Consider the following 19,252-nt stretch of genomic DNA (forward strand, 5'->3'; position numbering starts at 1 on the left):
AGTTTGTCTCTCATACTAATCCACCTTGGGTATTCAACAATTACGGAATTAACTATACAAACATGAGTGAATGATTAAAAGTAACCATTATTACGCTGAATTTAAATATGGTGGGGCATTCTCTGTACGGGTGATATTCAGTCCAAATAGTTAAAATTAAAAAATATTATTTTACTACACAACTAGGAATAATCAGGTCATAACTAAACATAAAAGGAGAAGTACATTTAAAAAGGAAACCACTGACTACCCCAGTACGGAATTGGCCACATTTTCACACCTTGACCAGACACTGTCCGGACACATACTAGGTCTTAAAGGTATAGTTGGTAATGTTGGAGAGCTAGCAAGATTTGAAAGTGGCACCTCGTCTAAGCTCCTCCCCCTTCTCCCCCTCCCGTCAGTGCTCCGTCCAAAGCCCCGCCCCCACAAACTTGAACGCGCATCAGACAGTCCGTCAGCAGGGCAGAGGAGAGCCGTTAGCATTGGGCTAATACAAGCTACAAAAGTAGCTACGTTGGCTAACATTACATATTTCATGAAAATAACAAATCCCCCCGAAGCAAAACAACTAATTACCTGTCCAACAGAAAGACAGCAACCTCTGCATCACTTCTGGAAGTGCTACTTTTGGCTGCATTTACTCTGCCATTGTTCTCTCCTGCTAACTGTGCTAACTCTTCTTCTTCTGTTGTTTTATGGCTGTTGGCAAACAACTGTTAGGTGTGCATTACCGCCACCTTCTGACCTGGAGTGTGGATCTCCTGCTAACTCCATATGCAATGTGCTGAATATATCCGGCAACAAGTGACACGTGATGAGTGCGCGCAGGGAGGAGGGGGGGACAGAGGGGGGTGCAGGCAGGACGAGACATGAAGGCATCTGATTGGTTCTTTCAACTCGGACCGAGAGGGAGGGATTGGTCAGAGTTTTTACAGGCCTGCAGCTGCCACAGAGGTCTGATTTATTTCCTTCCTTTTTCTGAACACATTATGTATGGACTACTCTCAGGGTGGGAAGACCATTTCACCCAGTATAACAAATAGTGTTTCTGAACAGGATTACCAACTATACCTTTAATCTAGTCTTGTTTCCTGCTCTTTCTAATGACCTATTTAGCAATATTGAGGGGATCTTTATCTGTTGTTCAGCTTCTCCACTGAGCAAGAACTAACTTTGATTTAACTCATGTTATGCCAAGATTTCTCAACCCAAACAGACCATCGTGTTGTTTTAAATGTGTATGTATGTTGATATGTTTGTATGTGAAAGAGACATCAGGCACTAAAGTAAGTGCTACTATCAGTTTAACTGCTCATGTCTGTGTGAAATGTACACTGCAGTTTGTGTCTATCAACTATAAAAACCTTGCATTTCAAAGTGGCTGTTTTAGACTGCTGATGTTAAATCCAGATATTATCTTGTCTACATATATTGGCCCTGTACAGCAAAATGATGATGCTTTATATATAGGTCCTTGTAATAAGCATTAGTTAATATGTAATAATAAGTTGCTTATTAACATTAGTAAGACTATACCAGTGTTAAAAATAGCATAATTAGATGCAGATCTTGTTGTTTTTCACACATGACAATGTTGTTCTTGAACTCTATCAGATGTATGCTAAAGGTAGGCAAAAGCCCAAGCAGGAGTAGGTTCAAAGCAGTAAATTACCGTATCATCAGCATACAAATGAAATGCCGATGTTAGGAATGTTCTGTCTGAGGTAATTTATATACAAGGTAAGTAATAAAGGCCCCAGGACTGAGCCTTATGGAACCCGCCTGAGGACCTACAGTACCTCAGAGGCAGCAGCAGCACCCTCTAACTGAACAGCTTGGGTTCTGAGAGTTTGCAAACCACCCAACTGCCTGTTCAGAAAAAACAATGGCTGTAAGACATCCAATTGAAGTATTGCTTTATACCCAGAAGCTGTAAAAAGCATAGTTAACTGTTTATAATTGCATAGTTATCTGCTATAAATGCATAATAACATGTGTTTTAATCCCAACAAAGCAACAAAAAAGCTTAGTACATGTTTAAAGCAGAAATAGAAAACTTCTTGCCTTTCATCCACTTCCAGCATTTCGCTGTGGTATCACCTGGGAATTCAACTGGTTGCATGTGCGTTGTAGAATGGTTCCGCTACGGTTGTGCTCCGTCGTCCATCAACCCCCACCAGCTGCATTTTGAATGCAGCATAATGCAGCACTGCCGGACAGCTGGAGTTACGAGACTGAGGATTTCCCATGATTATTACAGAATCATGCGCAACCGCAGTTATATGTATAAACACAACAACAAACAGACAAAAGGTTAATGTTCCCAACCGAAGGATCAGAAGAAGGGTGGACTTACTTGGATTTGTCTTTTTTTTTTTTTTTTTTGTTCTGGCATCAACACTGAGTGTTTTATTATTCAAAATTAACTGGATGTTATGTTGTTGTTTTGGTGTCTGACTTCCTGAATTCAGCTGAATCGCTGGGCCGTGCTCCGGCATTCGGCAGAAATAGAAGCCCTGCGTATCTGCTACAGAAGGGTCCGGACTGCCGGAGCTGCAACGGAGCAGATACACAAACTAGCGGAACCAGTGGAAGTTAACACAGAGACTAGAGTGACACCTATCAGCTCCGCTGCCGTGGTGGATCAGAGACAGACTGAACACAGATCTGGTGGAAAAAGGGACTGTTGGTGTTGCAAATACAACTATAGCAACATGGCTACCGCTAGCAGCCTGGCTACTGTCCAGAGCAAAACACTACTATAAGAATCCCAAAATGACCTAGAAACCCCAATCTCAGTGCTATGATAAAGCAGTTAAACATCTGTTTGTATCAATAAGTACACAGGTTTCGTTCCCTCCTGATGGAGCAGAAAGAATGACAGTTTTGAACCGTCTCGAGTCCCACTGGTAAGGTAAATCATAAATCAACAGGGGAATAGATTTTGCCACAACAGCGTAGCGCTCTCCACTGACTGTATGTCCATCTGTTCACTCCTGTTTTACCTCCGTTTTAATCACTCCCCCCCTTCACCTTTCTTTTTCTTTGGCAGTGTAGAGTTTTCCCCACCGTTACCTGGGGATCAGTGTTAATTTTGGCAGCCATTTAGATTTAGTCATAATCTTAGTCTTTAAACGAAAATGCTTATTAGTTTTAGTCACATTTTAGTCATTTTTATCCTTCATATTTTAATTCTAGTTGTAGTTGATGACAACTCAAAACATTTTAGTCCAGTTTTAGTCAAAGAAAAGTCATTACATTTTAGTCAACTTTATTGTGAAAAATCTATTTGTAGCTCATCATCGTCTCGTCCTAGTCATGGAAAAAAAAGGTTGCTTAGTTAACGAAATTAACACTGCTGGGGATATCGACCAGGGAAAACAATACCTCTTCCTGTTTTGGTCGTGCCATGGCAGACTCGTTTCCTTTGTGCTGTAATGCTGCCTTCAATTTTGTGGGAGAAATCGAGCCTGGTGGCAGGTCAAATAGCATGTGAAAGTAGGTTTATAAGGAACAAATCCAATACGTGGATGTTGTCATTTTTCAACAGCCATTACACTGTGCAGTCAGTATTTTCTTGAGAATGACAAGTTAAGGCAAAGACGTTGTCTATTGCCAGTTTGACAATCACATAATGGGTAAGTTAGTTAAACCCAATAAATGTGTTTGTAATGCTATTATAAGCTATTCTAAGGAACTCATAAGATTTTTGTTAACTTTCTTGAACGACCATAAACAAGTGTCTTATAAATGCTTATAAATGTCCTTTTATCCAACAATAATCATGTTTGTGATGCTATCAGTACATTCTGCTTATTTACATGTGAACATTGTTTACATGACATTCTCCTCTGTCCTCAGGCGTCCATGCGTTCGGTCTTTGCGCCACAGCCCTCATCACCGACATCCTCCAGCTAATGACAGGCTACCCAACACCCTACTTCCTCACTGTGTGTAAACCCAACTACACCACGCTCAACATCAGCTGTGAGCAGAACCCCTACATCATGGAGGATATCTGCTCAGGGGCCGACCCTGCAGCCATCAACCAGGGCAGGTGAGGAGGCAGCTGACGATTGAGAAAGATAGAGAGGGAGCCACACTGGTTGTATTTCAGTTGAGAGGATCAAAGTTTGTATTAAACAAAAGAATGCACCTGGAAGTAAGTGATGAATGAGTATTTGTGTAAGAGAGAGCAGTAGAGTTGTGAGTATGACATGACTGTTTCCGTACTTTTGGAATTAGTGATGTGAACATTTTACGATGAATGAAAAATGTAAAATATTATTGTACAAGTTATTCCACCCTCCTTAACAGGGCCCAAACATGTGCTTAATACATTTTACCAAATTCCTTCAAAGATTTCACTACATACTGTATATTATGAGTCTGTGTGACATGGATGATAACTGCAGCTTGACTGGTTGGTGGAGGCATTAACTGTGAGGCGATCATTTTATTGACTATGTGACACAGCTGAACCACTGCTTAGCTAGCACCTTTGGACAAAAAAAAATCGTTAAAATATCAGCAGTATCAATCTGTGACATCATTCATGTTTCATAAAGGCCATCTTAATACGGAGTCTTATTATGGAGTAATTTATGCGACAATGACATCAAAATAAGAGCAAGTGACCAAGTATGAACTGCAGTCATCCATTTAATTAATTGCATCATACTGACCCTACTATTTTTTTAAGAATACAGAATATGAGTAGCAGCAGTTAGCTGGTTTCACCATATTACCACATGCCGCATTGATGCCTGTAGAAAGATTTAGCTGATTTTAGTTTTTTGTTTGCTTTTGGGATCTAGAAGTTTGAGCCAGAGCAGTTATTTTGGTAACAGTGAGAGGAGGATAGCCTTTTGATGTTCTTGTCAATGGGACAAATGCTGGCAGGTTTCTGATTATGCATGGAATCTGAAGAATACAGGATCGTTATGATGCTTTCTTGTCTGTGCTGAAGTTTGTTGAGAACAGAGGAAATGTAAATATGTAAGCAATGACCTCAAAGTGTGTGATGACAATAAGAAGGCTCAATAACTGAACTTTTGTTGGACACCAGGTTTCTATTTATTCCTGTCGCTTGCGTTGACAGCATTGCATGGAGAAGGAACAGTTGATTCAGTTGATCCTATGATTGTGGTGGTGTACCAGTTCCACAGGAAACCATCATATAACAATTCAAGGTTTTCAAGCCATGAACATTTTCTTATCAAAGGTATTTATCTCTACCGTGTGTTATTGAACAAATAAGCAGTAGTATTTGGTTAAATAATTTTAATGTGTTTAGCCGTGTTTAGCCAAAAGAGTTGAATTACTTAAGGGTGATTGTAACTGATGTCATGTCCAAGCGCATTCTAAGTCCTCTGAGACAGCCAGGGCAGGACTTAATACAGACAGATGCAACACTGAGTGATGCCCAGTACAGTTTGTCTGGATTGACACCAGGTTAAGTAATCAACATTGAGTGTCACTGTTTCCACCCCTCTCCATCCTAAACCAGAAAGTCTCATGAACGTTAATGGAGACTGGTTTCTGTGCAGTTTAATAGAATTATGTCTCCATGTGAGTTTGTGTATGCTTGTGGCAGTAGACAGCATGGGGATGTGGGCGGAGGGGATGAGGCTAGGTTTGACCCGTGCATTTGGGACACATGTAGATGTGACTGCAGACTATGGGGGTCTAAATATAACCCTCTGCTCCTGGCATAAACACTGTCTTCCTTCCTCTCTGTGGCAGCTCAAGCTTCAGTCTTGTTTCCAGAGGAGCATGGAAAGCTGTTGTAGCTGCAGTGGTTGTGCACTGGGAGTATTACTCTATTATAACAGTAAAAGCAGAAGGACCGACTGACTAAGAACAAACCACCATTGTTAAGACAAAATAGTGTACCTCTTTTCCAGAAACCTTTGATAAGACTTGATAATAACCATCTTTAATAAATGCTATAATATAACTTTATAATAATAACTTTAGTTAATAGTTCATTTACTGTTAACAAACAATTAAATGCTTTATAAACCAGTTATTAAGCAATAGTTATTGTAAACAGATGTGTATAAACCATCTCATCTCATTATCTTTTGCCGCTTAATCCTGATGTGCGTCGCGGGAGATGTTGCTGCTGGGGGGCAGGTTGCTGGAGCCTATCCCAGTATTCTAATGGGCGGAGGCTAGGGTATATCCCTGGATGGTCGCCGGCTCATCGCAGGGCCCTTCTGGCGTCAGAGGCTGCCCCACAGGGTGCCAACTGCACGCCAGGAGCAATGTCGGGGTTCAGTATCTTGCTCAAGGATACTTCGGCCTGTAGCTCAGTTCCGCCCAGGGGAGCCAGGGTTTCGAACCAGCCTGCTGCTCTACCCACCGAGCTACAGCCGCCCCTACTACCCCTGTATAAACCATTAAAATTGCTAAACTCTAAGTTCTTTTGACTTCGTAACATAACAGAGGTAACAGAAGTGAGATTGTGATTTTATTCAGATACCAGAAAATGTATTTTCTCTTTTACTGCATGAGAGGGGGGAGGAGAGATGTGGGTTACTGACCAAACACTATATAACAGTGATTGCTATAGGAATATAGAGCTATTTAAAGGTGCACTATGTAGTTTGGGGAAGAAATGTTAATCAGAAGAGAAAGATCTTAACTGAGTTTTTTCTATGCCTTAAAAAAACAAAATTGAGAAAATTCTCTTCTTTTTCATGACTGAATAAACAGACTGACCATAATGGACAATGCAATTTTTACTTTGTTTATATTTGGCGGACCCTGGCCACCTTTCCAGCTTCAAACAGTTTTCTGGTGACCTTGTTTTCCTCTGAGAACAGCTTGTATACTCACTTGTGGTTTGTATTATTACCTCATTAATATTGTAAATATTACAATTCTGAGTTTGAATTTCTTCTCCAAAACTATATAGTGCCCCTTTAACACTTATTTTGATAAAATGTTATCACTTACGGGAGCTTTAATGTTTAAACGTATTTATATATTTATCATATATATTTATGCATAGTCTTTAGAAATCATAACTAATGTGTTTATGACAATATACATTTATAATCATGTGTGTGTATAGCAGATGCACAGTAATATATACAGCTATTTTCGTGTTGGTATTTTCAGTGCTAAAAGTGGGTCAGTTCATTCAGAAGCAGTGCGATCAGTTTTCATATGTAAATGAAATTTTTATGACTCCACAGATGTTGCAATGCTGGTTTAGGGAGGAGCAAACAGCTGTAACATGCATACGCACAAACACACACACACACACACACACACATGCAGAGTCAGGAGTAAAGATGAGGGCTCTTGGAGGAGCTGTCAGAAGTAGGTCACTGGGCTGGAGCTCAGTGGGGAAAAGGGCCACAGGTTTACTTTCATTTTGAGGCACACAGTCAAACTCTTGCTGAGATTGTGACTGTAGATCAGACATTCACACTTTGTGTGTATGTGTCATTGGTACTTTGTCATAGTAGCATCAGATTAAGATATCAATTGTGATAGGCATTTCAAGCAAAAATGCGATCTGATGATTGTTTGAATATTTGAAGATCTGCTGTTTTGTAGTGTGTATTGTAGCATATGGTGGCACAGGCCTATACTGGCTTCATGTGGAAAAGACTGTGCTACATACGTTTTACCAGAACGTGGTTATAATAGCACGATTTCACCAAGGCCTGTAATAATGCGATTCCTTAAAAACTATTACATTTTCCTTTTTTTCAGACAAAACCATGGTCGTATGAACTATTTTTTTTCTAATTTAATGACTGTTTAAAAACCATGACCCTTCACTAGATATCGCCACAATTCAAAATTCCACTTCATTGGTGAAATTATTTTTGGAGTTCTAACATGTATACCAAAGACAGAGCAAAAAGATATAGTACATCTAATTGGGTTCAGACATTCAGCCCTTAACAAGCGAGTTTGTGTGCAGGGCGGTGAGATATATCATTATGCTTGTGTTATGTTGGCTGTGGTTAAACACTCTCACCACCCTCTGTTGACTCACACATACAGATGTGAACACACTGTGTCTATTTCTGTTCTTTTATCTCTTGCAGAAAATCCTTCCCGTCTCAGCACGCTACCCTTGCATCCTTCGCCGCTGTCTATGTTTCGGTGAGTAATGGTTTGAGCCCACGCAAACACTTAACCCTGCTCACCCTCCCATTAAGAACCAAATTATACGGGAGAAGTTAACAAAGCAAAACATTTATAGGAGGATGATGGAATTGGCCAACAGTAACATTTCTGCATGGTTCTTTCCTCTATGCTATTTTGCTCCACTGTGTAGAATCCACTCATGTCTAAAGTGTCAACTTTTCAGGAAGAAAGATAAAACACTGAATGCTAAAATAGGTGAAAACAGTAGCTAGCTAATTAGCCAGTCAGCTGTAGCACATTGAACACAACACCTACACATATCAACACCAGTCAGATTAGATGCTAAATGGTATGGTCTTTATTCTTCAACTACACTGTTAACAACATGCTGCCTGTTTTGTTTGTTTATTCTTTTTTTGGTATTTATTAATAATGCAAGACACGTTATTAAGTCATTAACAAGAATACAAATGAGACATGACAAGGCAAGAGACAGAATTAACATAAATACCAACAAAAACAATAGAAATACAGATAAGCTTAAGAAATTGACAAGAGGTACTTGAGTAAAACTGAAGAAATACAAATACAACAACTTCTATAATACTAATAATAATTCTAAACTTTATTTATACAGCACTTTTCTGAACAAGGTTACAAACTGATGCACAGAAAAGGAAAAAATAAAACCAACAAAGATGAAGAACGGCAAATAAGAGAAAGACTAAATAAAACAACACAAGGTTTACTAAAGACCAGAGAATAAAATAAAGTAAAAAATGTAACATGGCAAGAGTAAATGATGAAACCCAGTAACTTATATTTAAGAATTCATGAATGCCTTCCTATAAAATAAGGTTTTGAGAGTTTTGAAAGATACTGATGATGTAGCCTGCCTGATTTCGACAGGCAGAGAGTTCCACAGTCTGGGGGCACTGCAAAGGCCTGATCACCATTCGTCACAAGCTGGGATCTTGGAGCAACAAGCGGAGTTGCATACACTGATCTTAGAGAACGGCAGGCGCGTAGGGGGGTAATGAATCTTTTATTTAAATTGAGGCAGGCCATCAATTTTAGAACGCTTTTGGATGTCAGATATTTCATATCACAGAGGCGGCAGGCAGGGAGATTATCTAAAGAGTATGAGTTAGTAGATTTGAAAGGGACACAGAGTTGTGTATCATCCACATAGCAGTGATTGGAAACACCATGTTTCTGGATGATCTGACTGCGAGGAAGCATGTACTATATAGAGAACAATAGTTGGCCCTGCATGGACCCTTGAGGGACACCACAGTGAAAATCAGGACTTCATAAACTGGCATTTGCTATAATAACTGAAAATGTTCTTTTGGACAGGTATGAACATAACAGTTTAAAGGTAGGGTGGATGATGTTGGAAAAACGGTTCGAGCACACAGTATTTAGAAAAAAAACAATTCAAAAGTCCAAACCCCTTTCCTCAGCCTTCCCCCCCGAAGCCACGCCTCCAGAGTACCGGAACGCGCATCGCTTGTTCCCGAGGGTTCACGCGTCAATTTACTAACAATTTACTAACATTGCAATTCGTCCAATTCGTTTTATCCTCAAACTGAATGGATATTTGTTAAAATTAGGGATGTCCCGATCACATTTTATGCCCCAGAGTCAGAGACATTTGAGGAGCAGCAAACAGAGGCTAACACTAGCTAGCTAATCTTCTTCTCTGTATCACAGGGTGCAGGTAATCCGGTGCAGCGGTGATAGAGAAGTGTCGTTTCAACTTGACTCTGTCATGCAGTGGCCTGATTGCTTCCTAAACCATTTTAACTATTTACTGAAATTTGGAAACTGACATTTCAATTGATGGAAATCCGACGTAGCGGTGGAGAACTGTAATCCCTGGCAGTGTTTACAACACTACAATCCATAGAAAATTACGTGATCGGATCCGGGACATCCCTCGTTAAAATTACAACATAATGCCAGAAACCAATGACTACTCTCAAAAATCATAAAGACATAATGTTATCTTACCTATCAAGTAGAAATAGGGCCTATGAGCAGCCCGTGCTATGTGACATGTAGCCAACTAGCCAGTAGCCAAGCCTCTGAGGACGCGCAATTTTTTTTGGTGTATGTGTCATATCATTTAATTCATTGATTTCAATCTGTGTGTGAAGGAGATTTTAGGCAATATGGTAAAAAGGGTTAAAAAATGCTCCAGGAAAACATCATCCACCCTACCTTTAAGGGCAGTACTCTCACCTCTATCATCTTTTAAATTACATAATTAGAGATCTTAACAAGGGCTGTCTCTGTAATATGGCGGGCCTTAAAACCTGACTGAAAACTGCTACAAATGTTGTTGTTGGTTAACTGGGCTGAAATAACTCATAACATTTGTATTGTTTTTCAGAATTGGTTTAATAACTGCAGGGGAGGTTGCCAGAGATCAAACAGCTGTTAAGAATTAATAGAATAATAGTGTGGAAAACATATTTTAAAAACTGGGAAGGGATAATTCAAAAACATAGGTGGAGTATTTCACTTGATAAATTATGCTTACAGTTTGAAACTGAGTGAGGAAGGCTGGATTATTGTTGATGATGAGTGGATCAGGTCGAATGCTCTCCTCAGGATAAAATGAGCAGCAAATATCTCATTTCATCTGACATGAACTGTTAACAGTTCTGGATTTTGGGTGAGTTGCTTAGAATAACTCGACAGTGATAGGAGATAGTGACTCGCACTTTGTGGGACGTCGCCAGTAATCAGAGAATACAGAAGGCGGCCATTACGGAGAAGATAACTACTTATTGTGATTTGTATCCACATAAATGCTAAATAATGCTGCCTTTGAAGGGTGATGGTACTGCACACTGCTATAACACAAAACAGTAGTCAATCAAGGAAAATGGAGAATAACACTGTCATGTGTCCACAGATGTACTTCAACAGCACTCTGACGGATTCATCCAAGCTGCTCAAGCCCTTGCTGGTCTTCTCCTTCACTATCTGTGCCATCATTTGTGGTCTGACCCGGATTATTCAATACAAGAACCATGCCATCGACGTCTACCTTGGCTTCTTGCTAGGAGGTGCTATCGCTGTCTACCTGGTAGGAGCCAGTCCCAACAAACGCTTCCTTCCCAATGGTTTCTCTGAACAGAAGCCTAATTGTATAAAATTAGAAATAAAATTGAATCCCTGCTTCTTTTAAAAATCACATACACACAATTAAAGGTATATCAGAGCAAAACCAAGAATGATTCTATAAGCTCAGATTTTCTAAAATGGTTCAACAAAGAACTCATAAAAGTAGTAGTCGTAGTAGTAGTAATATCAGCATTAAACAAAATGTGCTATACATAATGTTTCCTCTGTTGCCAGGGCTTGTATGCAGTCGGAAATTTTCAGCCAAGTGAGGAGGCCAGCGCCAGCCCCCCTCCACTGATACACCGTCCCCCCTGCTCCTTGCCCCACATAAGCCAGGAGGCCGTACTCCACCACCTGCAAATGAAAGCAAGCATGGCTGGTGAGCCTGGAATGCCCACCTCCCATTCTGAGGGCCTCCTCCATCGAGCCCTTCAACAGCAGAGACCTGAGGACAGTCTGAAGCGCTCTAGTGCAGATGTCGAGGTGATCTCCCCCCGCAGCCCTGTGAACAAAGATGCCATGGTGACCTTTAGCCACACCCTACCTCGGGTCCACACCCCCCAGGCCATGGCAGCATATGAGGAAGCCGCCAGACGTCACGCTGCCACCCTCCACCATGCCTCCATGGACTCCAGCCGCTCCAAGCAGCTTCTGTCTCAATGGAAAAGTAAGAACAGCAACCACAAATGCTCCCTGCAGGTCCCAGACTCCTTCTCCTCCTCTGTAGACTCGTCATCTGGCCAGTCCTCCCAGCATCCACACCACCACGGCAGCATGGAGCTCCGGTCTAGCTCTGAGCCATCAGCTATGGGTCTGAATGGAGGCTTTGATAGTCATGCATACATGTCCAAACTGGCCACAGGTGCAAGTACCACCCTGCCCAGTAACTGTAGTGGTATCACCGGAGGTGCCAGAATATCCATGCAATCTAGACCTGGGTCTTCGCAGCTGGTCCACATACCAGAGGAAGCTCAAGAGAATTACACCACCAACTCCCCTAGGATGAGGGTTGTAGGAGGAAGTGAGGGGATGACGACATTAAATAGCACAGCTCAAGCTAATTGGCAAAGGGCAGCAGAGAAGACAACAGCCTGCAGGACTAACAATAATGGGCAGAACACCCAGCCACGAATCATGCAAGTGATTGCTATGTCCAAACAGCAGGGCCTACTACAGACCCATTCCAAGAGTTTAGATGAGAGCAGCATTGGCTGCAGCACCACTGGGAGTTGCCAGGGTTCTACGCGCTACAGAGCGCTAACTGATCAAGACCCCACCAGCACGACGGGTCCCAGTTCACTGGGTAGTACCACAGGTAGTATTTCAGGGAGTACCGGAGCAATTGTCAGAGTCGAGGCCCACCCTGAAAACAACAGGCCGGTGATACAAGCTCCGTCTACAGATGGAAGCGGATCCTGGAGGTGGCGGTCCCTGGATCATGGCACTGGAGTTGGTGGAGGTACAGGGACTGGTGGACCAGGAGGGGGAGGTGGAAGTTTGAAGCAATCCTTTGAACTCAACGATTTAAACAGAGACTCTGAAAGCTCAGATTCAATACGTGAAGGGTCCATCGACAGGAAGCGTGCCAATCACATTGTTACCACCACTGCCACTGTTAGCACCCCTCCTATAGTTACTGTTCACACCCAGAGCACCGGCCAGTCAGAGCAGAGGCTCCACCCCCAGGGTCTCTCTACCATAAGGGTGACTCCGGGGGATGGTAGTGGTTCTGGATCCGGTGGAGGTGGTGGCGGAGGAGGGGGTGGAGAAACTGCTTCAGAGACCCCCTCAGTTGCCTCCAGCCGCGAGTCCACACTGCGGAGAAAAGGCAATAACATCATCCTGATTCCAGAGAGAGCCAACAGTCCTGATAATGCCCGAAACATTTTCTACAAGGGAACGTCGATAACCCCTGTTTTCAAAGACTAACATATTAAGACGAAAAACATATGAAGAAGATGTAACTAATAATAAAAGACAGTTGGATTTTCAGAACCCTATATCTGTGACAGCAGTCAGTATTACCTGCCATTGTATATATCATAATAACTTTAAAAGAAAAGGTTTTAATCAGCATGACATTTTTGTACGTGTTTACACTAAATCACAACCTTTTAAGTGTTGTAGAAATAATCATTGTGTACTTTTGTGGTCACTCTAAGGAAAACCTATTGTAATGTCAATGCTGTGCCAGTGCTTGGGGAAAAGGAGAACTTTTTTAAACAGTTCCGTATGTTTTTGATATAAATCATCACAAAAAAGAAAAAAGTTGCACAGTAGCATTCAAACTGTAGCAAAAGCAGCAAATACAGCAAAAATAATTGTATCATAGCTGTAAAACCACTGTTTACTTCCCTGCACTGTAAATACTGTGTATGTTTGAAAAGGGTGCTACATCAGAAAAATACTATTTACGATACAACATATTGTATAATTTGAATAGATACAGAATGAATTATTTTACAAAGAGTGAACAACAATGACATTAATATGTGACAGAGATATGTTTTCTATTTTGTCTCTTACTGTACAGATACCACATACTCAACAGAATACTGTTTTGAACCATAAGTGTGCTTAGCATTCCTTCTGTAGCTATGAAGTCAAATATGCTGTGACTTGCACTGAAATATGCGTTTACTGTACCTTGTATACTGTAAACCCTGACCTTATCTTTATATCCTGTACTTACATTTGATGTCCATCCCATATCTACAGCACAAAAAGCAGCAAAACAGTGGATTATTATGCTTCTTTATATCATAACATAATTAGTACATTGTCCTTACTCAATGCAATACTTGACCTCAAGCTTCCCAAATTAATTTGGCAGGTCTCATTTTGCTTAAAAGCTCTCTTTGTAGCTTTCTGATACACATGTTGTGAAATATACTTGCTGCTGTCAAATCCACAGCCAAATGCTAACACGAACAGAGTCACAGAGTGGGGTAGTTATTTGGGGGGCAACTAGGGATCTGAAATAAAAAAAAAATAAAAGTAGACTGGCAGTCAGGGCACTTCCAAGGCTCGGATGGGATATGACAGTGTTGGGCAAGTTACTCAGGAAGTGTAATACGTTCCTCTTTACTTATTACTGCATTAAAAAGTAATACAATTACTTTACTTATTACTTGGTATGAAAAGTAATTAGTTATGTTCATTATATTTCTGTATCACTTTTACAAAAATAACATCTCCTCCATGATATAACTTACCCAGCAATGAGCTACTTTAGATCTTGTCCACTTAGCGCCTTCCACAACCATGCCCTGCTCTGAAATCAAGTTTCTGTTGTTAGCCGGAGTGCATGCTGCTTCCCTGGCAGTAGATTTCTCGCTGTTAGCACCTGTGTTTTTTTGACAAGTTTCACACAGCTGTTTATATCAGATGCTTCAATAATTTACATGTTGTTGTTCATAAGACAGCCTACCTAGGACAAAAAACAAATTGCGTTCTTGCAACACTGCATTATTTATAGTATAGTAACTGTAATAATTTAATCGATTTTGAAATTAATTCCTTACAAAACTCGTTACTAGGTAAAGTAATAATATTGCTGTAATATATTACTGAGTAATGCGTTACTGCCCAACACTGGATGTGAAATGCTCCCAGTTAAATCACTAAAAGATGAACAACTGCCATAATAAAACCAAAAGAAAGAACAAAGTTGAAATAATGAAGTGATGTCCAAAACATATACTTTACACACTACTGCCTCCCATGTTTCTATGTTGAGCAGATTAAACATTTGGAAACAGTAATTTGCCATATGGAATACACCACTCTGTATCCGTTTTATCTCTATGTGTTTGCAACAGAGATAGTTGGTTGGGGTTTTGTTTAGCCTAGCTTAGCACAAAGAGCTAGCTGCCTCAAGTGTTTTTGCCAGGAGTTTTTGGTCCAAATTTAGAAATGTTGCTTTGTCATGACACACAAGTTGTTGAGAGGATTTTTTCCCCACTTTATATAGGCTACCTTATTCCCCCTTCCTGTCTTTCTGCTAAGCTAGGCTAAACATATCATGGATCTATTTTTGGACTGAATACACAGAGATAAGACTGATACGGATCTTCTCTTCTGACTCTGGTTCAGCTAGCAAAGTAATGTATTTCCCAAAATGTTGCAGTGTTTTCTAATCACCCTTTTCTTAAAAAACAAAACAAAAACAAAACCTTAAAACATTTTTTTATCCTAGTTCTTTTAAGCAGAATGCTCTGCAAAGCACTGTGCTCACCATAGTAGCAAAAATCAAACTTGATTTGTTGTAGCATACATTTACAGGTGCTACATGTAGCATTTTTAACATAAATATACAATATTGCTGTTAAATTAATACCTCAGTCTAATTATCATCATCAGATGTAAACCTTTTGGCATCATTGGCTTTGCTGATCAGAATAAGCCTGTTTCAGGTGATTTTTGCTGGGATTAGCACTCCATCATCTGTAGTATGTACTGGAAGAGCAGCACCTTCTTCCAGCTTTGTGCTGTAATTTCCTTTTGTGCCATATAGCAACCAGCAGACTTTCTACCAAATCCAACCCAGTGTGTCAAATGCTATGTAGAGGCCAGTAGAGGCTGCCAGTTCTCCCAGAATTCATCTGGATTGTATATGGAGATAGAAGTTGTCTCAAATGATTTATCTTGAGTGAGTACATGAGGTTAGTGGCAGTTTCTCAGTTGAGAAATGCAAAATAGTTTGCTAATAGTGGTTTACATTATGATGCATACCATTATTAGAATATCAGTGGTTATATAAGCACCCACTATATATAATTTAAATTTAATACAAACACTCAAGTTTTGGCATCAAATACAAATATTGTGCCAGAATGACTGTGAGAAAATTTGCCAAAGCTAGAGTTTTTCATTGGAAGAGATATGAAATATCAGATGTAATTTTCAGTATTTGTATAGCAAGCTTGCATTATATTGTACATGATATTTCTATACCCCATGAACATTTGCATGGTCACTTTTATATAGTGCATATCACAAGATTTTTATCAGAAATTTGCTTTTATTTTGAATTTACAGAAATGTTCGATATTATGTTCTTTATTTCAGTGTTTCATAGTGAGTGTTATATGACAATCTTTTTTACCCAAGTACTGTTGCCCCTTCATGTCATACAGGCTGGTTGTGTTTTTTAACTTAACTGAAGCTGCCACACACTCTGCAACATATTCATTTCAAACATGTACATAATTTAACAAACGTGTAAAAAAAAAAAAATACCTGAGTTTTGGATTCAGCTGAATCGATCTCTCAAAAACAAAATATTTATTTTTGAAGTAATCCAGGTGGTTTGAATATTTTAAATACAGTCTTTTGTGTAACTGTCAAGCTTCGAGTGTGTCCGTGCTTCAAGCACTTACGTCACTGGATTTAGTTTTAAGTGCACCTCAGAATGATTTCTTGTAGCCACTTTTATCACAATATTTATAGGTAGAGTAGTTTCAACCTCCCTTAACTTTTCAAAACATGAAACATGAGAGAAACATTGTTTTGATCCCATCCAGAGAAGATTTAATTTTAGCTAGGATTGTTGAATCATGCTGTCTTTTCATTTTAGACATGCTGTCCAGCTAAGCCATTAGTTGCATTCTTCGCTGTCTTTGAGAGAGACAGCTTTCCTATCAAATAGACACTTAGACTGGCTACCACATAGTTTATAATAATAATAATATAATTTATACCTGCATTATACAGTCACAACCACAAATGTATAACCATGATATAACTGAGTAAAAGTTACTGTTTCTTTAGGAGAAACAACCTCTCCCAAATGATCTTTTTTAATGCAATGCTACAAAGATAGGAATAAAGACAATTATGTGGTACTTCAAAGGGAAAATACAACATTTTTATTATATTTTTCTTTTGACTATAATTTTCTTATTGTCAACAAATCCTATGAAAACACCAAAACTAAGACTGTGTTAGTCCCTCTGTGATTACTCTCTGAGTTCATACTCTCTGTATGGTGTTTAGTCCCAACCCCATTGTTTCTTACTGAAAACCAGCTCAAAAATATAGTTTCATTAAAAAAGGCTCTGTAATATGGGGACTATTTTTTAAGTCAAGAAAAAATACACTTTTGCAACACATCCTCATACTGAAACGACTGAATAGGTTGATTGCCAGCAATTTCCACAATTACATTTATCCTCATAGGGATAAGTTTCCAAAAAACCTTGCTTTAACTATGCAGTTCTGTCTGTCACCGGGCAAATCTCCCAGGAAAGTGAGGCTGACTGGCAACCTAGTCAGGCTGCCACCATTTCTATCTGATATCACGTCTCCATTATAGACGTAATTACTGAATAAACTCACCGTTTGTCCTGTGTTGTTGGTTGTTGTTACTATGAGAAAAAAAGAAACCACCTGGTTGTCTTTGGGCAGCAGCGCCAACAATAGTCTAACTTGGAAACACTAGGGGGGAGAAAGTTGTCTGTGTCCACTTTAAGTTGCGTTACGCACGTGACATCATTTAACTATGTTAGCATGTTCAAATAACTCTGTTGTCGTGTTAATCACTATGGTCCCTAGAGAAACAAACATAAGTCGTAATGCGTTAACTGTCAACCTATATGATCATTGGGTCTAGTCAAAATACACAACAGTGTGAAGATACACACATAGACATATTAGATACATACACAGTACTTGTTGATTAGGATAAATTCATTGTTGGTTTGGGTCTGCATGTAAGATTGATGACTCTAAGAGAAGTGTCACAGATTTATGCTTAATTGTTCTCTTGTGCTCTCTTACACCGAAACCTAACCTGCAGACTATTGCAAATCAATAATTGGCCTACTATATTGATATCTTTTTGGCTAACAAAATCTAATATAGGACTAAATTACTGACTGAACTACATTGTGCTGATGATTTCTTATGCTGTGGAAAACATAAACCTGCCCACTGAAACAATACAATACTCATACATTCAAGCATAGCATTTTATACGAGCCTCTTTACAGTGGACAAACTGTATCAGAGAAAACTGCCATTTTGACTCTATACATGTAGTACATGATATATGTGAAACCAGCCTGTATGAAATCATGTTTTCATGGCTATCTTTACAAAGTTGAACTTGCATGACGTGAAGGTGCAAAAACAGCCTTAATATTGTCCATAGTCCCTTTAGGATGGCACATAGAGATGGCTGAAATCCCCCCAGGAGTAAAATATCTAACATATCAATTGGATATAAAGAAAGAATATATGACGTGGATATTTCTATTGCATTGTTTTTAATGATTCATCTGATTTAGAGTCTGTCCCAAAGGCCTGTGAAATCAAAGAGTGTAATGTGACACATGAGTAGAAATGTAGATCCAATGGGTAGAACTGTGAATGGATGCTCTCTGCATGTATAGCCTCTTGTGTTGTCCCTTGATGACTAATTGTTTTGATACTGTGATCAGCTGTATGAATTCTATGCAGCAAGAAAAAAAACTGCAAAACTTACCATTAGTTAATTTCAAAAATAGAAAATGTCTCAATAGTTACATTTTTGTGTAACTGTGAGAATAGCAAAGTATTGATTGCTTAAATACAGTTGAATCTAGCAGTCACACTAAGTATTCAGAGCACGTTGATCAGGGTAGATGACAAATTGTGCATTGTCTAAATGATTGGAATAAATGTTTGCTATTGAATCAATGTAATCTCATCCATGAGACTGTTGTCATTTCATCTTCACAGTTTGTTTTACTCAGGAGCGTTTTACCTGTGTAGCCTTGCTGAACATTACACTGCAAAATTTACAAATGGTTTTGTCACCTGACTTCCTCAAAAATGCAAAAAGGTTGCCAATTGACTTCATTAAACATTATTGAACATTTTTAATTTAAAAAAACTCCTTTTATCAGCTGAGTGTGGAAGAATGAAATGCCTACATTTCTAAATATCTGTAATCTGTGTTTTTTGTTTTCACCATTGCATGCTACACATTTGATTTAAAGGTCATATTCAACAT

The 19,252-nt window shown here is 39.5% G+C and overlaps 1 protein-coding gene across 1 annotated transcript in view; it reads left to right on the forward strand.

Moving 5' to 3' along the window:
• plppr4b (phospholipid phosphatase related 4b) overlaps window positions 1-18,936 on the forward strand; it is a 59,016-nt gene extending 40,080 nt beyond the window's left edge. Inside the window, exons 4-7 of the mRNA XM_084340366.1 lie at window positions 3,865-4,060; window positions 8,076-8,133; window positions 11,045-11,218; window positions 11,491-18,936. Coding sequence (XP_084196492.1) covers window positions 3,865-4,060; window positions 8,076-8,133; window positions 11,045-11,218; window positions 11,491-13,185 — 2,123 coding nt within the window. The 3' untranslated portion in view covers window positions 13,186-18,936. The remainder of the gene's footprint in view (window positions 1-3,864; window positions 4,061-8,075; window positions 8,134-11,044; window positions 11,219-11,490) is intronic.
• Window positions 18,937-19,252: the final 316 nt, after the last annotated feature.

The sequence above is a fragment of the Pagrus pagrus genome (genome assembly GCF_965226575.1).
Source record: "Pagrus pagrus genome assembly, chromosome: 20".
Classification (NCBI taxonomy): Eukaryota; Metazoa; Chordata; class Actinopteri; order Spariformes; family Sparidae; genus Pagrus; species Pagrus pagrus.